General features: G+C 51.4%; 1 protein-coding gene across 3 annotated transcripts; it reads right to left on the bottom strand.

The window, feature by feature from the left end:
* Positions 1 to 1,832: 1,832 nt before the first annotated feature.
* KLF11 (KLF transcription factor 11) lies at positions 1,833 to 13,501 on the bottom strand. 3 transcript variants are annotated; one of them, XM_005213060.5, is made up of 5 exons: positions 13,312 to 13,501; positions 10,964 to 11,233; positions 8,453 to 9,422; positions 5,088 to 5,157; positions 1,833 to 4,498 (listed from the first exon to the last, which is right to left on the bottom strand). In XM_005213060.5, exons 1-5 carry the CDS (start codon positions 13,354 to 13,356, stop codon positions 4,438 to 4,440), a joined length of 1,416 nt encoding a protein of 471 aa, XP_005213117.1. In that variant the 5' UTR covers positions 13,357 to 13,501; the 3' UTR covers positions 1,833 to 4,437.
* Between the last annotated feature and the right edge of the window lie 1,919 nt (positions 13,502 to 15,420).

Consider the following 15,420-nt stretch of genomic DNA (forward strand, 5'->3'; position numbering starts at 1 on the left):
GGACTCTGCTGGGTCTCTCATGAGTTCCTGTCCCTGCACCACATCCTGTCTCTTAGGGTCACTGTCTTTCATGACCTAAGGTCTAGTTCCTAGAAAACTCTCATTTGATAATCTTGTCTGGTTACTTTGGGTGTTGAGAGTATATTTGGCTTTTCCTGTTACTCCATCTTGGGTAGAAGTGTGAAATTCCTATTACTATTACGTTCATGTTTAAACTGTCACAACTTGGCCAGTGGGAGCCCTGTGCCATTCAGCAGTCCCTGACACCCTTGATGGCAGCTGGCAACAGAATACTCTAAGCCCGTTGTTATTTCTGTGCTCGTTACCCTTCAAGGAGCCCTGAATGCTTTTGGTAAACAACTAGGGCTTTTTCTTCTATGTGTAAAATAAAACTGCCAGACCCTGAGATAGGCCCCTGCTCTCTCTACCTAGTCTTCACTTTATAAATAAGGAAATTAAAGGTCCAGTATCTTTCTCAACACAACACAGCTAGATGGAGTCAGATCTCCACCCAGGCCTCTCAGGTACTCCAAGGTTTTGCACTTCAACAGCTAGAAGCATAGATTCCCTATTATTTTTAAAGACAGCGGGGTCAACTGTGAGAAAAGCAAGTGTCGGGACAGGGGGAGACGAGGAGTTTGATCATTTATAGGTTGGGATGCTGGTTAGACACGTGTCAAGCAGACAGCTGGATATAGGAATTTGAAGCCAGCTGCATAAATGTAAAGGAGAGACAGAAATGCGGGGGTCTTTATGGTAGAGATACCATCTTTATCTAAATCACAAGGCTGGAAAAGATCACCAAGGTTGTGAAGAGAATACAAGAGGGGTCAGGGAAAGGAACGAAGACAGATAAGGACAGTGAGGTTAAGAGGAAAGCAGGGTGGTGTGGCCTGCAGGGGAGCCATCGACCCTGAGCAGGGCTGCTGACAGAAGAGCCTGAGGACCAGGAACCGAGGCCACCAGGCTGCCTCTGGTGGGGTGCTGATACACAGCCCGGCACAGTGGCTTAGTGACAATGTACTCACATTACTTTGCCAACAAAGGTCCATCTGGTCAAAGATAGGGTTTTCCAAGTAGTCATGTATGGATGTGAGTTGGACCATAAAGAAAGCTGAGTGCCAAATAATTGATGCTTTTGAACTATGGTGTGGGAGAAGACTCTGGAGAGAGTCCCTTGGACTGCAAGGAGATTCAACCAGTCCAACCTAAAGGAAATCAGTCCTGAACATTCACTGGAAGAAGGACTGATGCTGAAGCTGAAACTCCAATCCTTTGGCCACCTGATGCGAAGAACTGACTCATTAGAAAAGACCCTGATGCTGGGAAAGATTGAATGCAGGAGGAGAAGGGGACAACAGAGGATGAGGTGGTTGGATGGCATCACCAACTCAATGGACATGAGTTTGAAGAAACTCCGGGAGTTGGTGATGGACAGGGAGGCCTGGCATGCTGCAGTCCATGTGGTTGCAGAGTCAGACATGACTGAGTGACTGAACTGAACTGACTCCAGAACCAGGCGTGAAGGCTATGGCTCCTGGATGTTCTTTGGAAGCCTGGGCTGGGGGCTGGGGGGCAGGAAGCGGCTGCCTCCCATCCCCACTCTTGGCATACACAGAGCCTGAGGACAAGGGTAGAGGTTACCCAGCACTCATGGTCCTGTTCTGCCAAGACCAGTCCCAACGTCAGAGCAGCCAACATGGAAACTGCCTCTTCACATGATTTCTTTCAGAAAGAATCCTCCAAAGAACCTGAAGGCCGAACAGAACCCCAGAAAACAAAGAGGAGGGGTGGTGGTCAGGCACTGGGAACATCACAGTACAGGACACAGGTCCAGTTTGCAAATCGAAAGAGTTTTATATGATTCAAAGAAAAGAGTTACATCACACATACTCATTTAAATAATATGTCAAAGTCTGTTACATAAAACATAATTCTGAAACATTTAAAATTTTATCATTGAAACTACTTTAAAAGGCTCAAAGTCAAAAAAGAACAAGCAAAACTGCTTGGGCAGTAAAGTGCTCTAGGGGCCGTGCCTCCCGCGTGCTCCTCCGACGCCCTGGCGCCCAGAGGGACCCCATGCTGAACACGCCCCGCAAGGCTCTGGTTCTCACGTTGCGTTTTTCAGGTGAAGCTGTTTTCCAACTTACAATCTTTCCATCAACAACAGAGGGCCCAAAATGTTGTTTACAGAAGGTATTTCAAAGTCTCATCAGGAAATGGAAGTGTAAATCAAAACCTTTTTTCCTTTTTTTTTTTTTAGCACATCTATTCTTTAGAAACAACACTGTTCAGAGAATGAACTTCATTCAGGGTGACAAGCAACCAAACACTCAGAGACATATTATCCACCAGAACCTTATTCGGACCAATATTATTTTGTGTTAATTATGAAAAATATCCGAATTTAATGCCATTTACAGCATACACATAGAAATGTTTATGCTGATCTAGGGCATGAGTGGAAGGACGGGGTGGTGGGGAAACACGAGCTATGTACATTGAATTCTGGTTCTCTTTTAACTGTAGTATATCTCATGACCAGTAGGAATACTTAGATATAAAAGTGATCAAAGACACGGAAGCCTCCTAAACACAGCCAGCACTTACAGACCTGTATGTCAATCAGCGGTTGATACTAAAGAGTAACTTAATGGGTATCAAGTGACATACAATGAATGACTGGGTGAGGGCTATCAGACTAAAAAAGACCTGAACACAAAGCCTAATTGTACTTACTCAATATTTCACCTTATCATCATTTTAATAAAGGCAAATGCAAATAAATAAGCAGCAAAAACAGAATCTGATTACATACAGCATGACAAAAACCATTCCCAGGCTTGAAGGGCAGAGCGACATTGCCATGTTCCTTGCACACATTCTCTTGCCTGGGTTCCCAAGGCTGCCCAGTGGAAGCAGTCTCAGTGACCTCCTGGACACGGGGGTGCAGTCTCTACAACGCTGGGACCTGTGCTCACAGCTTCAGTGAGGTCTGTGGTCTCTTCTCTAGGCAGATTGCAAAATACCCCATTCCAAGTACTGTTCTGTTTGATCAAAACAACTCCCTTCCAACAAAGTGACTGAACGGACAGCTGGGTAGGATTATTGCTGTTCTGTGTCACTAACATTCCCCATCACTAATACTTAATAAGCAATGGAATCAGAATACGGCAGCTGGACCGCACACACAGCTACTTCACCTCACATAAGCTTTCCTTAGGTGGAAAGTTCCTCCAACCACTAAGGACATCTTTTTCTCTAAGAAGTGATTCTACCCACAAAACACTTGGGTAAGGCCACAGCAAAGGAAGTCAAAGGGACAGAGCAGCTGGGTCTGAGTGCTTATGTCATCTTTTCTTGGTGTCTGAGGTACAGACAGGAGACTGTGAATTGACCACAGACACTTAGATTCTACAGCAGCTCTCTGCTCACTGGATATCTACCGATTATTTTAAGTTCATCTCTGGGGCACAGTCTTCACAAGTCACACCACAGACACAGGTGACTAAGTTCTACTTAAAGAAAATTCTAATTCCTTGGGCTACATAAAGCCTTAAAAGGAACTGTTGTCTGGAATTTCCCTTTAGAGTATTAGGAAGAAGCTGCCTGCAAAGGTTTTCTTCGGCCCCCCTTTCTTTAAGAGCCCCTATTCAACTAGTTCTGATTTTAACTCGTAGATCTAAAAGGCCTGATTGCAAAGTTGTAAAGTTTTTTTTTTTTGCCTGAATAATGTGCCAACTTTACCAAAAGCAGGGTTATTATAAAAATGTTAAACACGGAAAAGAAGATTGTAAAATCATCTATATAGAAATCAGTGATCTGAGAACCAACAATATAAGTATCTTTTTTATAAAAAGCAGTATAAAAATTAGTACCCTGTCTCAATCCTACAAAACAGGAATAGGAAGGTTGTAAAAATCCAAATTTTGCAAAATTTATTGCCAAACTGTGTGTCTGAATGCTGGTGATTTAGATTACCAAATTTTCTTCCATTTCCTTAAAAGAACTTCTGAAACTACAAAAGATACTGAACAGGGTCCCAACCAAAAAAAGCCAAGTTAACAGAACGTTCATCAGAACCAGCTCCCCTAGCTCTCAAGACGATTTTGTTGTTGTTGTTTTTGGAGAGAAAATCATCACTTCCATGATTCCTGAAAAGAAAAAAGGCTTTGGAAAATTCCCGCCCACCACCCCCGGTGGCCCTCTCAGGCGGAGGCCGGCGCACACTCCGGCTCCAGCGGGCTCCCAGGGTCCTCCGCAGAGGCCGCCCTGTTGAGCCTGCCGACCGCCGCCTGCCAGCCAGGAACCCTCTTGGTGGCCATGTGGCGCCGGGCGTGCTTCGTCAGGTGGTCGCTGCGCATGAAACGGCGGTCGCACACTGGGCACACGAACTTCTTCTCTCCGGTGTGAGTTCTGCGGTGGCGCGAGAGTTCATCTGAACGGGCAAATTTCTTGTTGCAGCCGTCCCAGCTGCAGCCGAAAGGCTTCTCTCCTGAGGGGCAAGGAAACAGAAACGTAAATGCCCAGCACCTTACTGGACACGTTAACTCATGTTGTTTTAAAATTCTGTGCATGAAAACCTAAGAGGCAAGTAATATTCCGTTATTCCGGGAACAGGTTATTTGCAGGTCAAGAAATCGTTCAAGACGCGTTTCTTCCTGGCACACCTAAAACGCAACGTGTCAGGGGCCCAAGATGTTGAATTAATCTAATCTTTGTTGTTATTTTTGAACTTTCTATTTTGTATTGGGGTGCAGCCGATTAACAATGCTGTGACAGTTTCAGGTGAACAGGGAAGGGACTCAGCCATTCATACATGTGTATCCATTCCCCCCCAAACCACCCTCCCATCCAGGCTGCCACATAACTCTGAGCAGAGTTCCCTGTGCTGTCCAGTAGGACTTCGGTGGTCATTCACTCTGAACAGAGCAGTGTGTACATGTCCATCCCAAACTCCCTAACCATCCCGTCCCCCTGCCAATCATAAGTTCGTTTTCTAAGTCTGTAAGTCTCTTTCTGTTTCATAAGTAAGTTCATCTGTATCATTTCTTTTCAGATTCCACATATAAGGGATGCCATACCATGTTTTCAAATTAAAATCTCTGACTGTGAACTTGGGGTAGGAGCAAGATTCTTGAAAAGAATCAATTCCTAAAAAAAAAAAAAAAAGTAAGTAAAAGAAGAATTCCTTTGCTCTCTGAAGCTGCAGATCTTTAAAAAACCCTCCCAGGACCTTCATGACTTCTCAGCATCATTAACTCCATCTTCGTGTCTGTTATTACACTGACAATGAGGTTAATCACAAGACTGGGGAGAATTCTAATAGCTAACCTCTTGTTGTCACAAGCTTCGTGCGTCTGTCACTCGCTCCATTTCAGAGCAGCTGGCAGCTGTCCCACCTGCACCGGGTCTCCCCGGAGGTACGGAGGGGAGCCAGGGAGCACCTGTCTGCAAAGTCCTCCCGGCCCTTTCCTGCCTCCCAAGGCCCTCGCCTCAACCAGGCTGTGACCATCATACACCACTCGTGCAACTTTGTGAACGGATCTGTTAAATGCTGTTGCGTACGGTCATGACCTTCCTCCTAGAAGGTTTACACCTTGTCTAGTTCATCCATCTATGTACAGTTTAGCTCCCCCGGCACAGCACTTTGTATGAGAGGTGGTGAATAAATGGTTCTGAGTGAATGAGTGCTGAAGAGACATCAACTAAATCTTTGGTATTTTCAAAGCAGATTTAACAGGAAAATTCAGCATCCCAGTCGGTTTTTATGAACCACTCTAAGGGCTTGCATTTCTTGGATTTCAAAGACCCCGTGTTGAAAGCATAAGGTGACCTGTTTCCAGGAAAACGCCACTGGTGGCAGCGTACCAGGTGGCCAGATGTTGCAGAGAGACAACATCTGCAACATTTGGTGTGGGATTTATAAAGTGTCCCATGTTTTCAACTTAGCAAAAATGTAGCCTTTGCCCACTCTACCTTATCCTAAGGAAAACATTTCCAGGTTGGTACAGTGAAAAACCATCTTATCCAGCATAAACTTACCCAAGGTTTCTATTTCTTATGAAAACTCCAACTCAGTGTGTACAAAGTAGCACCAGAATTTGTTTCTTCAGAGCCTTTATGGTTCCTGACACTTAAGAACTTTGGGAAACCTGAAGACAGCTTGCTTGATCACCTTATTTCATGCCATCCTATCAGTATTTCTACCAAGGGAAGCTGACCAAAATGAACAGTAAGACGTCATCCCACTGCATCCCCAGATGTGGAATCTGTGTTTGGATGTGATCTGAAGCTCACCTCAGTAGTCTCAGTGAGAAGTAGAGCTGCCAAGTCAAGGAGCCCCTTAGAGGTACCTGTTCACGCTAACCCTGCAGCACCAATAATCAATCATGACTTTAACTAGAGTCAGGTTCCTAAGACAGACACCGAGTGTATACTCAGTGAGATCAGACAAGTATGCTGCTGCTGCTACTAAGTCGCTTCAGTCGTGTCCAACTCTATGTGACCCCACAGACAGCAGCCCACCAGGCTCCGCCATCCCTAGGATTCTCCAGGCAAGAACACTGGAGTGGGTTGCCATTTCCTTCTCCAATGCATGAAAGTGGAAAGTGAAAAGTGAAAGTGAAGTCACTCAGTCATGTCCGACTCTTCTCGACCCCACGGACTGCAGCCTACCAGGCTCCTCCGTCCATGGGAGTTTCCAGGCAAGAGTACTGGAGTGGGGTGCCATTGCCTTCTCCATCAGACAAGTACACAAGTAACTAAAACACAAAGTGAGAACGTGGTGAAAAACACAGCAAACCACTAGGGGCAAAGAAAGGAGGAGAGATGAGGAAATACTTTAAGAACTGGCTCTTACAGGGTTTTCAGTAAGTACACACGTGTCTCACAGGGTTTTCAGTAAGTACAGACGGGCAGAGGGTGAACAGGGGCATCGTGGGGCTGCAGAGAGAAGGTGAAGCCAGAGAGGCAAGGTCTTCACCAGGTTTGCGGCTCATCCCTGAAGCACACAGCCCCTCCACAGCAGGGAGGGTGGTAGAGCTCCTATAAGGCCTACGTTCCAGATGCAACTTCATTCCACAAGTGGGAGCTACCACGGTTAGAGTTTTAATGTGCTAATTACAAACTGCTCTACCTCAAATGCATCTCAGAGTAAACTACCATAACCACTCCCTTCAGTTCAGCTTTTCCTCAGCTGTATTCTACAGTTCACTGCCATCCCCTAGGCCACCAGTAGACACCTGGGGTTCCATGATCAAGGGCGCTTATGAAACACATCTTGACTGCAGAACCCATGACCTGTTACTGTGCTTTCATGTATGAATGTGTATGAACCTTTGTAAGCTGAGTTTAGTGAACCATTTAGCCACAGGACCCTTGAGAACAGAACTGACACTAACACAGAGAGTAAGAGAGCCACCCGAGACACTCAGGCCAAATCAAACAAGTTCCATCTACCAGCAACCTCACACCCCAAGTAAACAATGTGGTAGCCACCAGTGCCATGCTGCTGCTGCTAAGTCGCTTCAGTCATGTCTGACTCTGTGCGAGCCCATAGATGGCAGCCCACCAGGCTCCCCCGTCCCTGGGATTCTCCAGGCAAGAACACTGGAGTGGGTTGCCATTTCCTTCTCCAATGCATGAAAGTGAAAAGTGAAAGTGAATCGCTCGGTCGTGTCGGACTCTTTGAGACTCAATGGACTGCAGCCTACCAGGCTCCTCCGTCCATGGGATTTTCCAGGCAAGCGTACTGGAGTGGGTTGCCATTGCCTTCTCCACACCAGCGCCATGTAGCTATGTAAATGCAAACTCCATGAAAACGTAAAACTAGGTTCCTCAGACGCACTGTTCACATTTCAAGTGGGTGTCAGTGGTAGCTACCTTCCCAATGGATAGAAAACATTTCCATCACTGCCAAAAATCCTTCTGGATGGAATGGACAGGATTATAGAGAGATCACTAGGTCATTACAGTTAGTTTTCTTCTGTGACTTCTGAGTTAAAACTATGTATTTCCAAAAATAAAAAAACGAAATTCCTTTGAAGTTCAAATATTCTAGAATTTTCCACACTTTGGAGACCTCTTTCCCCACAGTAAGCCTAAGTCGCACTAATAAGAGTGTTTACTGAATCTGAATGGACATTTTCTAAAATGCAAAGAAAAGCCTCCACTACAACATGAAGAAAAAGAGGGTTCGTGAGCCTCACCCTAAAAGCCTATCAATCACAGGTTCAGAGAACGACACTATAAACAGAAGATTCTAGAAAAACCACTGACAGATGTACTAACGTTCACCCCAAGACGATGAAGGCTTTTCAAAACCACAGAAAAATGGTCACCTTCTCCAGTGGGTTCCAGCTTTGCTCCCACCAAGAGAAGACTGGACGTGTGTTTCTTAATCACAGGATCTGACCTACCCACGCCCTACCTACCCTGCAGTACTCACCTGTGTGAGTGCGAAGATGAGCCTTGAGGTGGGAACTTTTGAAGTAGGTTTTCCGGCAGCCTGGGAAGTGGCAAACATAGTTTCTCCTTCGGGAAAAGTCTACCTGAGGGGCACAGCTCTGACTGGATGCAATGAACACTGGAGCAGGGGCAAGAGGCAGGAATCTGGTGTTCCCGACAGGCATGTTGCCGGCTGAGCATGTGGTGGGCTGGGGGAGGGCCCCCTGGGGCAGAAGCAGCATCATGGTTCCCTGAGGCACAGACGTTCCCACGAACACAGGCGGGAGTGCAGGAGCTGCGTGGGGCAAGACGGGCTTGACAAGCCCTGCAGACACCTGGGGAGGCGGCTTCAGAACAGCTGGTAACAGGCCACTGGATCCAGTCACAGGGATCATTTGGCAGAGGACGGGGGGACTAGGAATGGGGATGGAGATCAGAGGGGTGGCTTTCCTTGCCAAGTCGTTATCATAATTCTTTGGTGAGCAGGTCTGAATTCCAATGGGCCACCCTGCCTGCTGGCCTTTGTTGGTGGGGATCAGGCCACTGGACTTGTGCAAGCAAGGTTGACAGGACACTGAGTTCATGCTGAGTAAACTGTCTGTGAGGTGCATGTCCTGCAAAGTTTCAACGTGTCCCAGGAACTGTGCTTCTCCTTCTGTGCAAGCTGAAAGTTGGTGTTCTTGAGTCTGGGCCGTGGGACAGGAGTGGTGGGCAGAAGTGGGACTCCCGCCAGCATGGCCAGTGATACCCGTCACCGTGGCCCTGCAGGGAAAGCTGGCAGCTGGCTCCAGCAGCTCTGGTTTCGGACCAGGCAGGCCCCCCTCCGCCGTCCTGTTCAGCACTCTGGCAGCCCCAGCAGAGGCTTGGGGGACCGCCATGACCACAGGGGCTTTAGAAGCAGTTACTTGGGGAGGAACAACTGTCCCAGTCAATGGTTCCAGGAGGTCAGGGCTCTGAGGAGGAGTCATGCACTTAAAAAAAAAAAAAAAAAAGTACCACGTGAAAAGGTTGTTCTGGTTAAATTTTAAGAAACTTACTTTGATCATGTTGTCTCCCCAAGGCCTTTACAAAGAAGTATCTAGAAAAGACTGGTTGAGGTCTGCTCACAGCAGCACTCAGTGGATACAAAGGCTGTATCAGCCGCTCTACTTCCTAGCTTCCTCCCCTTTTCCTGCCCTCTCTCAAAGCCATCCATTTGCTCAGTTGTAAGAAAACCAGTGCCATGCTTGGCCTCACACATCTACTGAAATGGACAATTTAAATATTAGGACTACAAATGAGAGATAAAAATTTATGTTCAAGATGAGTGCTTTACATGATAATTTTAGATTCTCAAAAAACTTTTAAAAACTCTAGTGGAAATCATCACACTTATCCATTAATCACACATGTATCCTGTGCCTACTGAATGTAAAGTAAAACCTAACAGAATGATCCCTAAAAGGCCATGTTCCAACCAGGGGTTCTGTCTAAACCAAGCCTCTCTTTGTGTAACAGCTCCTCTGCCCCAACAATTCCCACTTATTTTCAGCCTCCGAGTGGAAAATTCCAACGCCAAGTAACTCTGAGAACATGAGGCAGGGCACCTCAACCCAGGTGGGTGGGGGCGTGTGTGGGGTGGTGTGTGTGTGTGTAGAAAGGCTTGATGGAGAAGTGGTATCTGGGTAGAGGTGGAGGAGAAAGAAGGAACCAGCATAAGCTAAGACCTGTGTCACGTGGACACACATGGAAAGGACAAGAAAGTGGACATGGGGTGACCAGGCATTGGCAGCAGGGCCAGAGGAACTGTGTGGGGAGTGCAGAGCCCAAGGCATTCCGACACTTCACCCTGGGGTCAGACATGTCTGGGTAGCCAGGCCTACTACCTGGACAATCCTCTCTACTACCCACAAGTCCCTTCTCATCCCTCCAAGTTGGTTTTCCACACTCCTTTCAATACAAGCCCCCAGACCAGGACAATCAGATTATAATGTCCAGTTTTGTTGGCAACTGACAGCTCTCAATGTCTCCAAGTTGACAAGCAAGTTTTCTCCAGGAACTTCATAGCTGTAGCAAGTTAAGAAAACCAAAACCAGTGCCTGACTGCACCCAACTCACCCAAGAGAGAAGCTGGCTGCCACAGAGAGGCCAGATTTCAATCCAGCTAACAAAGGCCACCTGGCACCAGAGCCCAGGCCCTCCCCAGCTGCAGCTGCTGGTCCTGCCCTTGGACTGGGGAATCTGGGGGAACCAAAGCTCTGCCCTGCAGTTTCCCAAGGAAATCAGTGCATTTTACTTTTTCCCATCAATCTGCAGGTTTCAGTCGCTGGACATTTTCACCCCGTGGCTACAAACTATGATCAGTTGAAAGCTATTTTCAAGAGCAAAAGGAAGTTTTCACTCTCTGGACCCACACAGGGGGAGGACATGAACTTGCTAGCCAGCATCAGGCAAATCTACCTAAGATATCTTCAGCACATTTAATGAAAGTACTTCAGTCACTGCACAAATTGCTCCTCTCCTTCCCTCTTACCAGAGTTGATAGAGAATGGAAGTCCTTTGGTAGCTCGGATGGGACCGTGTCCACATGCACTGACGTGGTGACATCCCCTGAGTCAGAGACAGGTGTGAGGGGTCTGATATTCAACAGGTCAGCTTTCTGAGATCTCTGACCCCAGGAGCTCATGCAAACAAGAGCTTCCACAGCTTCCATGTCATTCTGCTCCAAGATGCTGCATGTGGACCTCTCACTGTCATGCCGTTTCCTCTCCAGGATTGACTCACATATGTCCATGATGTCAACCTAAAGGCATAATAGGATGGCTACTCAGTCCCTGGAAACATAGGGAGGTGCACCCTGACAGACAGCATGGGACACACACGGGAGCCCGCTAAGCCCCACGGGCAGCACACAGATGCACTCTAGCTTTCAGGAAGGATGCCCACAGAGCAGCCGAAGACCACCAAGCTCCAAGATAGCATTCTGCCAACAGGAGGAGGAGGAATGAACTCAGCTGGTCAGTGGCTTCACAGAAAACCCTGATACTTAACAAAGGTTATTAAGTTCCTGTTTTCCGTGGGTAAAATGAATAATAAGACTTATTTCTAGAGGTATGAGTCTGTCTAGTACCTAACTGTCCCCAGCGGAGAAGAAAAGACACCCATGGCTCAGGTCGGCTGAGTTGAGAGCACGGCCCTTCTGAGCCAGCGAAGCCACTAGAGTATCCCCACAGACGCATCTGTGACAACCCTGGGGGATCCACACCAGGCAGGGCATCCATTGCTCAGCAGAGCTTGGGGCAGGAGAGCCCGTGCTGTTTGGCCCGGGTCCCCACAGCCGGGGGCACCAAGTCACTTCTGAGGCCACCAGGCCAGCCAGGGGACGGAAGAAAGTGTAAGATCCGCCACCAGCCCAAGGCCTGAGGGCCTTCCAGCGCAGCACCCTGTCTTTTTAAGCAAGAGAGGGGTGGGAAGCAACTGGAACGGATCTGTTCCCAAAAAAACTTTACATCTACGAAGATACACACTTCTAGTCAGTTCAGTCGCTCAGTCCTGTCCGACTCTTTGCGACCCCATGGACTGCAGCACACCAGACCTCCCTGTTCATCACCAACTCCCGGAGCTTGCTCAAACTCGTATCCATCACACTGGTGATGTCTTCCAACCATCTCATCCTCTGTCGTCCCCTTCTCCTCCCGCCTTCAATCTTTCCCAGCATCAGGGTCTTTTCCAATGAGTCAGTTCTTCATATCAGGTGGCCAAAATATTGGAGTTTCGAGTCAGTCTGCCTCAATACCCCACCTGTCCCACCCACGTTGCCCTCCACCCGACCCCCAGAACCCAGGTAATGCTGCTGCTTTTTACAAAGGCCGCTCTGGCCCCGCTTCTGCCCGCTGCTCCGGGCCTCCTCGAAAGGAGCTGCGAACTCGGAACTCACAGACGTGGGGACTGCTGCCTGCTTGGCGAGGAGGAACAGGGCGGTGCGGGGCCCCCGAACCTCTCTCTCGGCTCCTCAGCGGCCCGCGCGGATCGACGACTAGGCCCCAGATGCAGCCGGCGAACTCCACGCGACCCTCAGGCCTGGACCGGAGACACCCCGGGGTAGAGGCGCGGCGCCCCGCCCCCCGCGTGCTGCCTTCCCGCCAGCACTTGCCCCGCCCCTGCGTTCCCACAGCCCTCGCCCCGCCTCCACCTTCCCGCCAGCTGTTGCCCCGCCCCCTCGGCCTTCTCAACGCCCGCGGGCCGCGTTCCCACAGTCCCCGCCCCTCCGCCGGCGCCCCGCCCCCCGCAGCCCTCGCCCCGCCCCCTCGGCCTTTTCGCCGCCCTAGGGCCCCTTTCCCACAGTCCCCGCCCCTTCGATGGCACCCAGCGCCCCCTCGGCCTTTTCCCCACCCCTACCGGCGCCCCGCCCCCCACACAGCCTTTGCCCCGACCCCACCCTCCCGCCAGCTTTTGCCCCGCCCCCTCGGCCTTTTCACCGCCCAAGGGCCGTGTTTCCACAGTCCCCGCCCCTCCGCCGGCCCCCTCAGTCCTCGCCTCGCGTTCCCGCCGGCCGCGCCCCGCCCAACGGCCCCCTCCTCACAGGGCCCGGTGACGTCATGGCTGGAAATAGTCCCGCACCTGGGGGCTGGCAGGGCGGGGCCGCTGCGGCAGCGCCGGACAAAGCTACGCGTGGAGCGGCACGAGGCACACGCCCCCTTCCCGCTCCTCCCGCCGCGGCCTCGCACGGCCACCGCCCCTCCCGGCGGCCGAACCAGCCGGGGTTCCTAGCTGTGCACGCGCGGCGGCGGCGGCGAGGCCCGGGGCCCTCCTCCTCTCGCCGGGCCCGCACAAGGCATCGCGTCCCCACCTCGCCCCTCACGCCGATGGGTGGCCACTCACCACGCGCGGCGCGTCGCCCGGGCCCGCGGAGCCCGGCGTGTGCATGATGCCGGTGGCCCGGAGGCAACAAAGCGCCCGCGAGGCAGGAGCTCGGGGGCTCGGCAGCTGCCGCACGTGCGCGGCGGGCGGCGGCGGCGACCACCCGGAGCACCGGCGGCCAGCGCGCGCCTCCGCCCGCCCGCGCAGCTCTGCCCTAGCGCGGCCCTCGCGGTGCGGGTGGGGCGGGGCCGGGGCCGGGGCTGGAGCGGCGCGGGGGCGGAGCGCGGAGGCGAACCAAAACACGCCCCGCCCCTCAGGGGCGGGGCCGCTCGGGCGACAGCCAGTCCGGGCCCGGCCAGTTCGCCGCCGGCCAATCGGCGCCGCGCCGGGCCGCGTGATCAGAGCCTGGCCGCGGCGTGATCGGGCAGGGCGGGACGCGGCACGTGTTTTGGTCGCGGCGACGGGGCGGGGCCTGAGGCCCTGGAAAGTAGGGGAAAGGTCCCGGCGGCGGCGGCGGCGGCGGCGGGCGGCGGCGACTGCCGCCGCTGCGCTGCAATGTGACTGCCACGGCTGTGGCGGCTGGCCGGGCGGCCAGGCCCCGGGAACCGACCGGGCAGCTGGGGCCGGGGGAGTCCCTGAGCCTAAGGAACTGGCTGGGGAGAAGGACTCCGCGTAAAGGCGGTTGGGCCGGGGCACTGCCCACAGCCTGCCAGAGCGCAGGTCCCCACCGAGTGAATCCGCACGGTGGAGGCGGCTCACCTATTGGCCTCTACCCAGATTTTGCTTTCTTGAGCCCCAGGTTACGTTTCCTGCATCTGCTCTTTGCAGCGGATGTCCAGAGCCCAAGCTGATAGACCTGTGTCTGTTGGACGCGCCCCCCCGCCCCGCCCCCGTCCCCCCCCCCCCCCCGCCCCCGTCCCCAGGCAGGTCCGGGCTGCAGCTTCCGCTTAGTTGTTCAGGGAGAGTGGGGAATTGAGGGCAAGACGGATGCCCACCCAAAAGTCATCTGGTGAAACCCATTCTCCCCAGACCAGGTGTGAGCATCACTCCCCTCTGGGACGTCTTCAGGCCTGAATGAGAGAGATGCCAAGGACCCCTAGAAACCCCCCCCAACCCCGCCGCCCCCCTTCGCCTCCGCATCTCCCACCAGCATTTCTGTTTCCTGTGTCTCTCTGGGTGTGGTTTATCCATTCGGCAGCTCAAAGTTCCTAAAGAGCAGGCTGAGTTTATTTGTACCCCACAGCAGCCTGCAGCGAGGCATTAGAGCACCCTTCATCCACTCACGTGACCCATGCTTGCTGAGCTCGGATATGGGTTGGCACAGTTCACGGTCCAGAGGCCACGGTCAGGAAACCTCGACCCTAAAAGCTGAGAGCAGGTGAAAGGAAAGGAAACCTGCCCTGTGGGGACTGGCTCCTTGCAAGAGAATCCCTGAGCATAAGGAACAGGCCACCAGAGCGCCAGGCCCTCCTCCTTGTACGGATAAGCAAGCAGATGGGGTCCAGGGCTCTGGCCAGCTTGTTCCTTGTCAGGCCTGCTCTATTGGGCAGTGGGATAATAAGCTGGCCTCCGACTTCTGTCCATTTCATCTTTTTCAGATCATTCCCAGTACCTTTCATGGCCTGTAACTTTTCTGTTTCTTTAGTTATTTGTTAACTGTCTCTCAACCAGAAGGAACCCTCCTCCCAAGTAGTTAGGGACCTTGTCTGATTCACTGTGAACCTCCGGTGCCTGGTTCACTGCAAACACACAGTAACCATTGGTTCAATGAGTGAATGAAGGTCAACACCATCCCCCACAGGCCCTGCCCCTTGGACATCCTGCGGACACCTCTAATTCAATGTCCTTGAAACCGAGTTTCCATTTTACCCCAGTCTGGATTTCTCACCTCTGGAAGGAAACCCACCAGGTACCTCATCCCTTCATCCAGAAATCTGAGAGTCACCTTTGACCCTTCCCTTCCCTACACTTGCTTCCTTCTGCCAGTTACTTTGTGTTCTTCTTCCTAAATATTCCTAGAACTCTTAACTTCTCTCCATTGCCTACTCCTGCTGTGGTTCAAGCCACCATCTTTTCTCCTTTTCTCACCTGAATTATTCCACTGCTTCCCAATGGGTCTCTCTGCCCCAT

Source organism: Bos taurus, chromosome 11 (genome assembly GCF_002263795.3).
Source record: "Bos taurus isolate L1 Dominette 01449 registration number 42190680 breed Hereford chromosome 11, ARS-UCD2.0, whole genome shotgun sequence".
Classification (NCBI taxonomy): Eukaryota; Metazoa; Chordata; class Mammalia; order Artiodactyla; family Bovidae; genus Bos; species Bos taurus.

What these genes read in the sequence shown, in the direction of transcription:
- KLF11 (XM_005213058.5), bottom strand. Translation starts at nt 13,356, where the DNA reads ATGCACACGCCGGGCTCCGCGGGCCCGGGCGACGCGCCGCGCGTG. An exon ending in CGGGCGACGCGCCGCGCGTG is followed by an intron (nt 11,234 to 13,311) that starts GTGAGTGGCCAC and finishes TTATGCCTTTAG; the next exon opens with GTTGACATCATGGACATATG. An exon ending in TCCATTCTCTATCAACTCTG is followed by an intron (nt 9,423 to 10,963) that starts GTAAGAGGGAAG and finishes TTTTTTTTTAAG; the next exon opens with TGCATGACTCCTCCTCAGAG.